At 42.9% G+C, this 12,184-nt stretch overlaps 1 protein-coding gene across 1 annotated transcript; it reads right to left on the bottom strand.

Annotated features, from left to right (window-relative positions):
* Positions 1-541: 541 nt before the first annotated feature.
* On the bottom strand, positions 542-10,373 carry LOC139568329 (zinc finger protein 436-like). The gene is made up of 3 exons (XM_071390088.1): positions 10,245-10,373; positions 9,095-9,560; positions 542-2,531 (listed from the first exon to the last, which is right to left on the bottom strand). The coding sequence occupies exons 1-3, from the start codon at positions 10,344-10,346 to the stop codon at positions 1,264-1,266; spliced, it is 1,836 nt and encodes a 611-aa protein (XP_071246189.1). The 5' UTR covers positions 10,347-10,373; the 3' UTR covers positions 542-1,263.
* Between the last annotated feature and the right edge of the window lie 1,811 nt (positions 10,374-12,184).

Raw genomic sequence — 12,184 nt, 5'->3', positions numbered from 1 at the left:
AAAGAGAGGGATGGAATGCTACATCAGATGACCTGGCCTCCACAATCACACGACCTCAACCCAATTGAGATGGTTTGGGATGAGTTGGACCGCAGAGTGAAGGAAAAGCAGCCAACAAGTGCTCAGCATATGTGGGAACTCCTTCAAGACTGTTGGAAAAGCATTCATACTGAAGCTGGTTGAGTGACTGCCAAGAGTAGGTGTGTTCAATCTTTTGACTGGGACTGTATGTTTTAAACTTTAATTCATAGGCCAGGTTGTAGCAACCTCACGATGGGTACAGGGAAAATGAGTATCATGTAGTAGCCTAAACCTATAGATGTTACATTCAACTGGGTGAATGGAATATGAATGACAATATCCTGTAAAAGGCATAAACAAATCCTCCTGTAATAGAAATAAGGCTCATAAAAAAATACAAATTATAATCATCCTCATGTTAAACAGCACCGACCGCCACTACCTTACTTACAGTATAGCCTACCTGTAAAGCACCAGAAATAATCAACCTTCCATAATAAACTAAGACAGGAGGCTGAGCTTAGTAATTGAAATACAATATGTTTATTCATTTTTGGTTATATTCCCGCTAATTAGAAGTTATTGTTACATACATTTTTTTTGTGTGACTAAATTATATAATTTTTACAACTTAAAAAAACAAAAGTGATTATAGAAATCCAACTAGAATATATGATGTCTGATTACTGAGGATTCTCTATGGACAGATATTAGCTATGGATTCCACAATAGCAAATACATCTTCATTGAATTGTCCGCTGTGACTGCTGAAGGTCTGCTGGTGTAGAAGGTATTGCCCAAAAAGACAGCTGTATAGTGGAAATACTGACATTGACAAGACATGTCTGTTAAGCACCAACAAAATAAACACAGTTTCTGTCAAACTGCCTTTTCTCTGCAGTGCTGACTTTTTGGTGATTCCTGAAAAAGTGATAATGGCTTATTGTGAACATACCAGCTTCATTTCAATAAACAATATTCAAACAACTCCAGAACACGGTAAGGCTTCTCTACAGTGGGAGTTAAATGCTGCGTCTTCAAATGTGATGCCTGACTGAAGCTTTCCACACAGACAACATGTTCCACACTCCTTTGCAAGTTTTAACCCCCTTTAAGTAACCAGGTAAGTTATTGTTAGTCATAATTAGTTGGTGTTATATTTTATTAGTATAAACTGGTGAAACTATCCCCATATTGACAGCAGAGTTTAGGCTTCTCCCCCATGTGAATAAGCTAGTGTCTTTAGCTCTGATGACAGAGCTTTCCTCCTGAGTGAGTTCTCTGATGTTTCTTCAAAGTTGATGACTGGCTGAAACTCTTCTCACACTGAGAGCAGCGGTGAGGCTTCTCTCCTGTGTGAGTTATCTGATGTGTCTTGAGAGTTGATAAATGACCAAAACTCTTCCCACACTGAGAGCAGCGGTGAGGCTTCTCTCCTGTGTGAGTTATCTGATGTGTCTTCAAAGTTGATGAATGACTGAAATTCTTCCCACACTGGGAGCAGTGGAATGGCTTTTCTCCCGTGTGAATTAGCTGGTGTTTCTTTAGGAAATATGAACTGGTGAAACTATCACCACATTGAGAGCAGTGGTAAGGTTTCTCTTCTGTGTGTGTTATCTGGTGTGCCTTCAGTTGATATAACCTGGTGAAACGCTTCCCACATTGAGCGCAGTGGTAAGGCTTCTCTCCTGTGTGAGTTAGCTGGTGTTTTTTCAGAGTTGATAACTGACTGAAACTCTTTCCACATTGGGAGCAGTGGAATGGCTTCTCTCCTGTGTGAGTTCTCTGGTGCGACTTTAAGTCTTTTGGATGACTGAAACTCTTCCCACATTGAGAGCAGTGATATGGCTTCTCTCCTGTGTGAATTAACTGGTGTGTCTTTAAATGGTGTAACTGACTGAAACTCTTCCCACAATGAGAACAGCAGTAAGGCTTCTCTACTGTGTGGGTTAACTGGTGTCTCTTTAGGTTTCCTACCAGACTGAAACACTTTCCACATTGCGAGCAGTGGTAAGGCTTCTCCCCTGTGTGAGTTATCTGGTGTGTCTTCAGGCTGTGTAACCAACTGAAACTCTTTCCACACTGAGAGCAGTGGTAAGGCTTCTGTCCTGTGTGAGTTCTCTGGTGTGTCTTTAGTTGGTTCGACTGACTGAAACCCTTCCCACAAACAGAGCAGTGGTATGGCTTTTCTCCTGTGTGAGTTCTTTGGTGCGTCTTTAGTTTGCTTGGTGTTTGAAATCTCTTCCCACATTGACCACATGGGTACACCTTCTTCCTTTTTTGAGTCTGTTTTGATTTGAGGTGAGTTGGACAAATACAACTGCCTCTGCAATCTGAGCAGGGTTGGGGTCTACAAGTGTGTCTTCTCAACTCCTCTGGCTCATAGAAACTAGTGAAGCAGTCCATGCAGTGGTGATGTTTCTGTCTTGAGTTCCTCCGTCTGTGTTGTTTATGGTTTCCTGATGCTGTGGAACTGGGCTCACTGTCTGCACCTGGGTTGGAGATCTCTCCTGTGGGAATAAGAACAGATATGGGGTTAGAATCAGGAACAGTATTGAAATAGTCTTTAAAATACTTGTTTAAAGGCCTAATGCAGCCGTTTTATATCAATATCAAATCATTTACTAGGTAACAATTAAGTACTTTACTTGAATACATTTAACAAAAATATAAAAATGCAACATGCAACAATTTCAAGAATTATACTTAGTTTCAGTTCATAAGGAAATCAGTCAACTGAAAAACATTCATTAGGCCCTAATCTATGGATTTCACATGACTGAGAATACAGATATGCATCTGTTGGTCACAGAAACCTTTAAGAAAAGGTAGGGGCGTGGATCAGAAAACCAGTCAGTATCTGGCGTGACCACCATTTGCCTCATGCAGAGCGACATCTCATTCGCATAGAGTTGATTAGGCTGTTCAAATGAAATTGTATTGGTCACATACACCTATTTAGCAGATGCTATTTCAGGTGGAGAGAAATGCTTGTGTTCCCGGCTCCAACAGTGCAGTAGTATCTAATAATTCACAACAATACACACAAATGTAAAAGTAACAATATTATTAAGAAATATATAAATATTAGGAAAAGCAATGTCAGAGTGGCATTGACAAAAATACATGAAATGAGTAAAGCAGTATGTAAACATTATTTAAATGACTAGTGTTCCATTATTAAAGTGACCAGTGATTCCATCTATGTAAATGGGGCAGCAGCCTCTAAGGTGCAGGGTTGAGTAACCGGGTGGTAGCCGGCTAGTGACGGCTGTTTAACAGTCTGATGGCCTTGAGATAGAAGCTGTTTTTCAGTCTCTCAGTCCCAGCTTTGATGCACCTGTACTGACCTCGCCTTCTGGATGGTAGCGGGGTGAACAGGCAATGGCTTTGGACTTCCTGTGACATCGGGTGCTATAGGTGTTCTGGAGGGCAGGCAGTGTGCCCCGGTGATGCGTTGGGCAGACAGTACCACCCTCTGGTGAGCCCTGCGGTTGCGGGCGGTGCAGTTGCCGTACCAGGCGGTGATACAGCCCGACAGAATAATCTCAATTGTGCATCTGTAAAACTTTGTTACGGGTCTTAGAGGCTAAGCCACATTTTTTCAGCCTCCTGAGGTTGAAGACGCGTTGTGGGTGGACCATTTCAGATTGTCAGTGATATGTACGCCGAGGAACTTGAAGCTTTCCACATTCTCCACTGTGGTCCCATCGATGTGGAAAGAGGCGTGCTCCTTCTGCTGTTTCCTGAAGTCCACGATCAGCTCCTTTGTTTTGTTGACGTTGAGGGAGAGTTTCTTGATTGTGGCCTGTGGAACATTGTCCCACTCCTCTACAAAGGCTATGCAAAGTTGCTGGATATTGGCGGGAACAGAACACGCTGTCATACAAATCGATCCAGAGCATCTCAAACATGTACAGTGGGTGACATGTCTGGTGAGTATGTAGGCAATGGAAGAACTGGGACATTTTCAGCTTTCAGGAACTGTGTACAGATCCTTGTGACATGGGGTTGTGCATTAGCTTATGCCTGCCCATATTGTAACCCCACCGCCACCATGGGGCACTCCGTTCACAACAGCAAGCCGCTGGCCAGGATAAAAAGAAGCACCTACAGTACCAGTCAAAAGTTTGGACACACCGATTTATTGCTGGGGTTTTCTTAATTTTGACTATTTTCTACATTGTAGAATAATAGTGAAGACATCAAAACTATGAAATAACACATATGGAATCATGTAGTAACCAAAGAAAGTGTTAAATAAATCTAAATATATGTTTTATTTGAGAGTCTTCAAAGTAGCCACCATTTGCCTTGATGACAGCTTTGCACACTCTTGGCATTCTCTCAACCAGCTTCATAGGGTAGTCACCTGGAAAGCATTTAAATTAAAAGGTGTGCCTTGTTAAAAGGTAATTTGTGGAATTTATTTCCTTCTTAATGTGTTTTAGCCAATCAGTTGTGTTGTGACAAGAGGTATGGGTGGTATACAGAAGTTAGCCTTATTTGGTAAAAGACCAAGTCCATATTATGGCAAGAACAGTTCAAAAAATCAAAGAGAAACGACAGTCCATCATTACCTTAAGACATGGTCAGTCAATATGGAACATTTCAAGAACTTGCAGTTGCAAAAACCATCAAGTGCTATGATGAAACGGTCTCTCATAAGGACCGCCAAAGGAAAGGAAAACCCAGACTTACCTGTGCTGCACATGATAAGTTAATTTGAGTTACAAGCCTATGAAATTACAATCCAAAAAAATGCTTCACAGAGTTCAAGTAACAGACACATCTCAACATCAACTGTTCAGAGGAGACTGCATGAGTCAGGCCTTCATGCTCGAATTGCTGCAAAGAAACCACTATTAAAGGACACCAATAAGAAGAAGAGAATTGCTTGGACTAAGAAAAACGATCAATGGACAGTAGACTGGTGGAAATCTGTCCTTTGGTCTGATGAGTCCAAATGTGAGAGTTTTGGTTCCAACCGCCATGTCTTTGTGAGACGCAGTGTAGGTGAACGGATGATCTCCACATGTGTGGTTCCCACCGTGAAGAATGGAGGAGGAGGTGTGATGGTGCTTTGCTGGTGACACTGTCTGTGATTTATTTAGAATTTGAGGCACACTTAACCAGCATGGCTACCACAGAATTCTACAGCGATACGCTATCCCACCTGGTTTGCGCTTAGTGGGACTATCATATGTTATTCAACAGGACAATGACCCAACACACATCCAGGCTGTGTAAGGGCTATTTGACCAAGAAGGATAGTGATGGAGTTCTGCATCAGATGACCTGGCCTCCACAACCACCTGACCTCAACCCAATTGAGATGGTTTGGAATGAGTTTGACCGCAGAGTGAAGGAAAAGCACCCAACAAGTGCTCAGCATATGTGGGAACTCCTTCAAGACTGTTGGAAAAGCATTCCAGGTGAAGCTGTTTGAGAGAATGCCAAGAGTGTGGAAGCTGTCACACACAGAGACGCGTACAAAGCTCTCCCCCACCCTCCATTTGGTAAATCCGGCCACAATTCTATCCTCCTGATTCCTGCTTACAAGCCAAAATTAAAGCAGGAAGCACCAGTGACTCGGTTTATAATAAAGTGGTCAAGTGAAGCAGATGCTAAACTACAGGACTGTTTTGCTATCACAGACTGGAACATGTTCCGGGATTCCTCCGATGGCATTGAGGAGTACACCACATCAGTCACTGGCTTTATCAATAAGTGCATCGAGGACGTCGTCCCCACAGTGACTGTACGTACATACCCCAACCAGAAGCCATGAATTACAGGCAACATCCGCACTGAGCTAAAGGGTAGAGCTGCTGCTTTCAAGGAGTGGGACTCTAACCCGGAAGCTTATGAGAAATCCTGCTATGCCCTCCGACGAACCATCAAACAGGCAAAGCGTCAATACAGGGCTAAGATTGAATTGTACTACACCGGCTCCGATGCGCGTCTTATGTGGCAGGGCTTGCAAACTATTAGAGACTACAAAGGGAAGCACAGCCGCGAGCTGCCCAGTGACACGAGCCTACCATACGAGATAAATCACTGCTATGCTCGCTTCGAGGCAAGCAACACTGAGGCATGCATGAGAGCATCAGCTGTTCCAGACGACTGTGCGATCACATTCTCCGTAGCCGACGTGAGTAAGACCTTTAAACAGGTATCAATATTCACAAGGCTGCGGGGCCAGACGGATTACCAGGACGTGTGCTCCGGGCATGTGCTGACCAACTGGCAGGTGTCTTCACTGACATTTTCAACATGTCCCTGATTGAGTCTGTAATACCAACACGTTTCAAGCAGACCGCCATAGTCCCTGTGCCCAAGAACACGAAGGCAACCTGCCTAAATGACTACAGACCCGTAGCACTCACGTCCGTAGCCATGAAGTGCTTTGAAAGGCTGGTAATGGCTCACATCAACACCATTATCCCAGAAACCCTAGACCCACTCCAATTTCCATACCGCCCAAACAGATCCATAGATGATGCAATCTCTATTGCACTCCACACTGCCCTTTCCCACCTGGACAAAAGGAACACCAACGTTAGAATGCTATTCATTGACTACAGCTCAGCGTTCAATACCATAGTACCCTCAAAGCTCATCACTAAGCTAAGGATCCTGGGACTAAACACCTCCCTCTGCAACTGGATCCTGGACTTCCTGACGGGCCGCCCCCCAGGTGGTGAGGGTAGGTAGCAACACATCTGCCACGCTGATCCTCAACACTGGAGCTCCCAAGGGGTGCGTGCACAGTCCCCTCCTGTACGCCCTGTTCACCCACGACTGCATGGCCAGGCACGACTCCTAACACCATCATTAAGTTTGCAGACGACACAACAGTGGTAGGCCTGATCACCGACAACGACGAGACAGCTTATTGGGAGGAGGTCAGAGACCTGGCTGGGTGGTGCCAGAATAACAACCTATCCCTCAACGTAACAAAGACTAAGGAGATGATCGTGGACTACAGGAAAAGGAGGACCGAGCACACCCCCATTCTCATCGACGGGGCTGTAGTGGAGCAGGTTGAGAGCTTCAAGTTCCTTGGTGTCCACATCACCAACAAACTAGAATGATCCAAACACACCAAGACAGTCGTGAAGAGAGCACGGCAAAGCCTATTCCCCCTCAGGAATGGGTCCTGAGATCCTCAAAAGGTTTAACAGCTGCAACATTGAGAGCATCCTGACTGGTTGCATCATTGCCTGGTACGGCAATTGCTCGGGCCTCCGCAAGGCACTACAGCATGGCAAGCGGTACCGGAGTGCCAAGTCTAGGACAAAAAGGCTTCTCAACAGTTTTTACCCCCAAGCCATAAGACTCCTGAACAGGTAATCAAATGGCTATTTGCATTGTGTGCCGCCCCCCCCCGCCACCCAACCCCTCTTTTACGCTGCTGTTACTCTCTGTTTATCATATATGCATAGTCGCTTTAACTCTACATTCATGTACACACTACCTAAATTGGCCCGACCAACCAGTGTCCCCGCACTTTGACTAACCGGGCTATCTGCATTGTGTCCCGCCACCCGCCACCCACCACCCGCCAACCCCTCTTTTACGCTACTGCTACTCTCTGTTTATCATATATGCATAGTCACTTTAACCATACCTACATGTACATACTACCTCAATCAGCCCGACTAACCGGTGCCTGTATATGGTGCCTGTATATAGCCTCGCTACTGTTATAGTCTCGCTACTGTATATAGCCTCGCTACTGTTATTTTTCACTGTCTTTTTTACTGTTGTTTTTATTTCTTTACTTACCTATTGTTCACCTAATACATTTTTTGTACTTTTTTGCACTGTTGGTTAGAGCATGTAAATAAGCATTTCACTGTAAGGTGAAATGTTGTATTGTACCTGTTGTATTCAGCGCACGTGACAAATAAACTTTGATTTTGATTTGTCATCGAGGCAAAGGATGGCTACTTTGAAGAATTTCATATATAAAATATATGTTGATATGATTTTGGTTACTACATGTGATGCTGCTAAACCAGCCATAATTTAGGGGTGTGGGGGGGGGGGGGGTATGCTTGGTTTTTAGTCAAATTAAACGAAATGGGGGGGCAGAAACCAAAAATGTTTCGATGTTTGTAATTATGAGATTCACCAGCACAAAATGAACATCTCTCTACCATGGGCACTGTGTGTCATGGCTGGATAGGCTGCACTCTCAAAATCCACTGTGTTACCTAGAAGACCTGCTGTTTGTGGGTCTGAAACATTCCTTTTAGCGCTGTATGAAACTGACATTTTCGAGTGTTTTTAAGGACACGCCTCCAATATTGCCACCCCTCCCACCTCAGCACAAGTGAGCTGATGTAGACAGGTACATTGCTGAACCTGGCGTTAGGGCTGGAAAATGCCAGTGCTCATGTTCTTACATTAGGAAATTCCAAACTAACGTGTGTTTTACACTTGTGCCTCTAATCTCCAGCTGAAAACAAGCCCAGAATGTTAAAGCCCCGAAGCAGTATTTTTAAATCATCACTGTATGTCTAATACATCACTATGTGTGTGTTTTATTTCATGAAAATAACTCAAAATATATTTGTTACCATTGATTTCCCTGAGCCTCCAACTGGACTTTGAAATGCTCAGTCTATCTTGTGGGCATGTTGATAGAAATTAAAGTATATTTACATACACAGCCCTGATTGGTGGATAGAGCATACCGCACTAAAGCCCCTTCAAAGTAGGAGGATACATGTGCGAATAAACGATGACTGGTCATTCAGATCAGATTGTGATGTCATGATCTGGGCCAAAAAACTCCATCCCACCTGAACAGGCTGAAATTCCAGGAATTATTTTCAAAACAGGAATGTCACATTTTTAACTGCACTGACCCTTTAAAATTAGTTGAAAGCAAGTTACTATTCAAAAAGAGGCACCAGATTGGTGGAAAGACTCAATCATAGTACTGGAATCCCCTGTGGCTGTCAATGCCAATTTGTAAGTCGCTCTGGATAAGAGCGTCTGCTAAATGACTTAAATGTAAATGTAATGCACCAACCTCTCCATCCTACACAACTGAACTTACCTGGGTCAGTGTTACCATCTACTTCTTCCTCCTCTTCCCTGTTCTCCACTTCTGTGACTGCTCTCTCCTCCGCCTCCTCTTTGAATGCTCTCTCCTCCGCCTCCTCCGCTTTGAATGCACTCTCCTTCGCCTCCTCGGTGACCGCTCTCTGCTCTGCTGTGAATGCTCTCTCCTCGGTCTCCTCCTCCTCCTCTTTGAATGCACGCTCCTCCGCCTCCTCCTCTTTGAATGCTCTCTCCTCCATCTCCCCCTCTTTAAATGCTCTCTCCTCCACCTCCTCTTTAATCCCTATCTCCTCTTCTTTGACTTCCCTCTCCTCCTCTTCCTCTTTGACTATCACATTGAGTTCCAGTGGTTGACTACAGTCCTCCAGCTTCACAAAGACCATCTCTGGGCCCCACTGTGAGCTTCTCAGTGCTGGAACACCACAGTAAGAACCCGGGGACTTGGGTTCAGACATGGAAGGCTATAGTAGGATTCAAAAGAGGCACAAACAAAATGTAAGGTGAGTTTCACAACTGGAACAGCTTAGTTAATAAAGGAATATAACTAAATATTCCAACCACTAGGAATCTACTAATACATTTAGCTAGCTAGCATTGCTGTGGTAATCGCACAGCTAGCGTTAGCAATGTTGAGCTAGTTGTGTTAGCTTTAGCTCACTGACACCTTTCTCACTAGGATGAAACGATCTAGCTAGATAACCAAATTACCAGCAAGAAGTTATATTGAAGCAACGGCGAACCAAAATAACATTTGATTTGTAATCTATAAATGACCAGTTAGCTAATGATTAGATACTGAAAGTAAATTAACTAGTTAGCTAGCCAGCCTTAGATAACGGCCAAGCTAACTAGCCATGCTCACTTATTAGCTAAGGGTGCCAATATATTTATGACATCTTGAAGATGGACAATTCACATTGCTGTCTTAATAACTAATAACGTTATCATTCACAACAGTGTCTTGAAGATAAACACATTTGCTTGGTAGGATAGATAGTTAGCTTGGGTAGCCATTTTACTGGCTAGCTAACGTTAGCACAAATGGCTATTGTTGACACATGATCTGGTGGACGTGGACAAATAATCCAACTCTTAATGTTTACATATGGAAACGTTTCAGAATATGTTAGAAATCTTGATTTTACCATCACGCGTGACTTTGAACTGGCAGCTGTTGTTGTTCTAGCTAGCGTAACTCCTTCTTTGGTGGGGTTTAACGGCGGTTGGCATCCAATATAATGTTGCATTACCGCCACCAACTGGACTGGAGAATATAGCCACTATACTTTGTGATAGAAAAATACAAATTACCCTGCCAACTATTGTTGATGTTAATGTGTTGATGTTCTCCGTATCCATAGCCAGAATGATTTTGCAGTGCATGGTGAGGGAAAAGATGTCTTGTAGTATTCAGAGGTTTAGGGAGGGTAAAGTCTGTGAATACAAAAAATAGTGATTATACAGATGATTAACAAAACATCAACAAGACAGTATTCATACCTTGCTTTTTGTGGTGAATGTGAATGAAAACTGTTTTGATAATGGTTTTCATACACATGCCTTGTCCATAATGTAGAGGCCTATGGGATATTCATTGAAGAGGTAAGGGAAGAGGATGGTACATGTGATCTGCATAACATACCAATACCAATTGACATAACTTTGTAGGCCTCCTTGTCTGTATACCTGCAGACACAGACACAAAACTGAGCAGTTCATGCATCCAATACAGCTAGCTTTCAACATATCGTGATAGCCTACATATTCTTACCGCTTTGTTGATTGATATCCTTTGAATTGTGTCAATTTTTGGCTTTAGATAGATTTGCACAAATATGAAAAGTTGTTTAGCTAATTTCCTCAAATTATTTCAGATTTTGAAATTGTTTTAATTGTGTATTTGGTCCAGGATGGTCCATACGGAAGAGCTCAGTGACTTTCAATGTGGCACAGTCATAGGATGCCACCTTTCCAACAAGTCAGTTTGTCAAATTTCTGCTCTGCTAGAGCTGCCCCGGTCAACTGTAAGTGCTGTTATTGTGAAGTGGAAACGTCTAGGAGCAACAACAACTAATCCACGAAGTGGTAGACCACACGAGCTCACAGAACGGAACCGCTGATTGCTGAAGCATGTAGTGCATACAAATAGTCTGTCCTACGTTGTAACACTCACTACCGAGTTCCAAACTGCCTCTGGAAGCAACTTCAGCAAAATAACTGTTAGTCGGGAGCTTCATGAAATGGGTTTCCATGGCCGAGCAGCTGCACACAAGCCTACATACAGTGGTAGCCTACACACTTCAATGCAAAAGATCAACTGTCTGTTCACCTGTTAAATTCTGCTGTATGTTATAAACCGAGCGCCCTTTCGGATGCATAGACTATTATAATTTCTAGTTTTTGCTTTATCTAATAGGCCCAATTAAATGAGAGATGTGTATGGTCATTTGTTGTATGGCTACTTTGGGAATATGAACTCGTGGCCAGAAAAGGTGAGGAAATAATTCTGCAATGTTTATGATATATGTATAATGTATTATGTTGATAAATTAAATATTGTCTACTTGATAAATTTGACATTACAGTATTCAGACGTAGCCTACAAACGTCAATGTAGAAGGTAAACTGTCTGTTCACCGTTTAACTTCGGAGCGGAGCTTATAGAGCAAATTACTTGAAATAGCTTATCTGTTTTACTACTATTCAATTTACTACTGTGAAGTAGGTCCAATTAGAGATGGGGCGAATGGTAGGTAGCCTATCCTAACTTGTTGTAGGCCTATAGGCTATTTCGGAGTATGAAACCATGACAACCAGTGAAGGTGACTGTTTCAAGGACAGCTGTTTTCCATCTATGTAACATTGCAAAAATCAGACATTTTCTGTCCAAAAATGATGCAGAAAAATGTATCAATGCTTTTGTCACTTCTAGGTTAGACTACTGCAATGCTCTACTTTCTGGCTTCCCGGATAAAGCACTAAATACATTTCAGTTAGTGCTAAATACAGATTGCTCAATCTGGTATTGACACTTAATATTGGTATTATTGTTGCAATAAAAAGTTCATTAAAGAAAAGTGACCAA

Source organism: Salvelinus alpinus, chromosome 2 (genome assembly GCF_045679555.1).
Source record: "Salvelinus alpinus chromosome 2, SLU_Salpinus.1, whole genome shotgun sequence".
Lineage (NCBI taxonomy): Eukaryota > Metazoa > Chordata > Actinopteri > Salmoniformes > Salmonidae > Salvelinus > Salvelinus alpinus.
The sequence above is the reverse complement of the archived record's forward strand: the minus strand, read 5'-3'. Positions and strand labels throughout refer to the sequence as shown.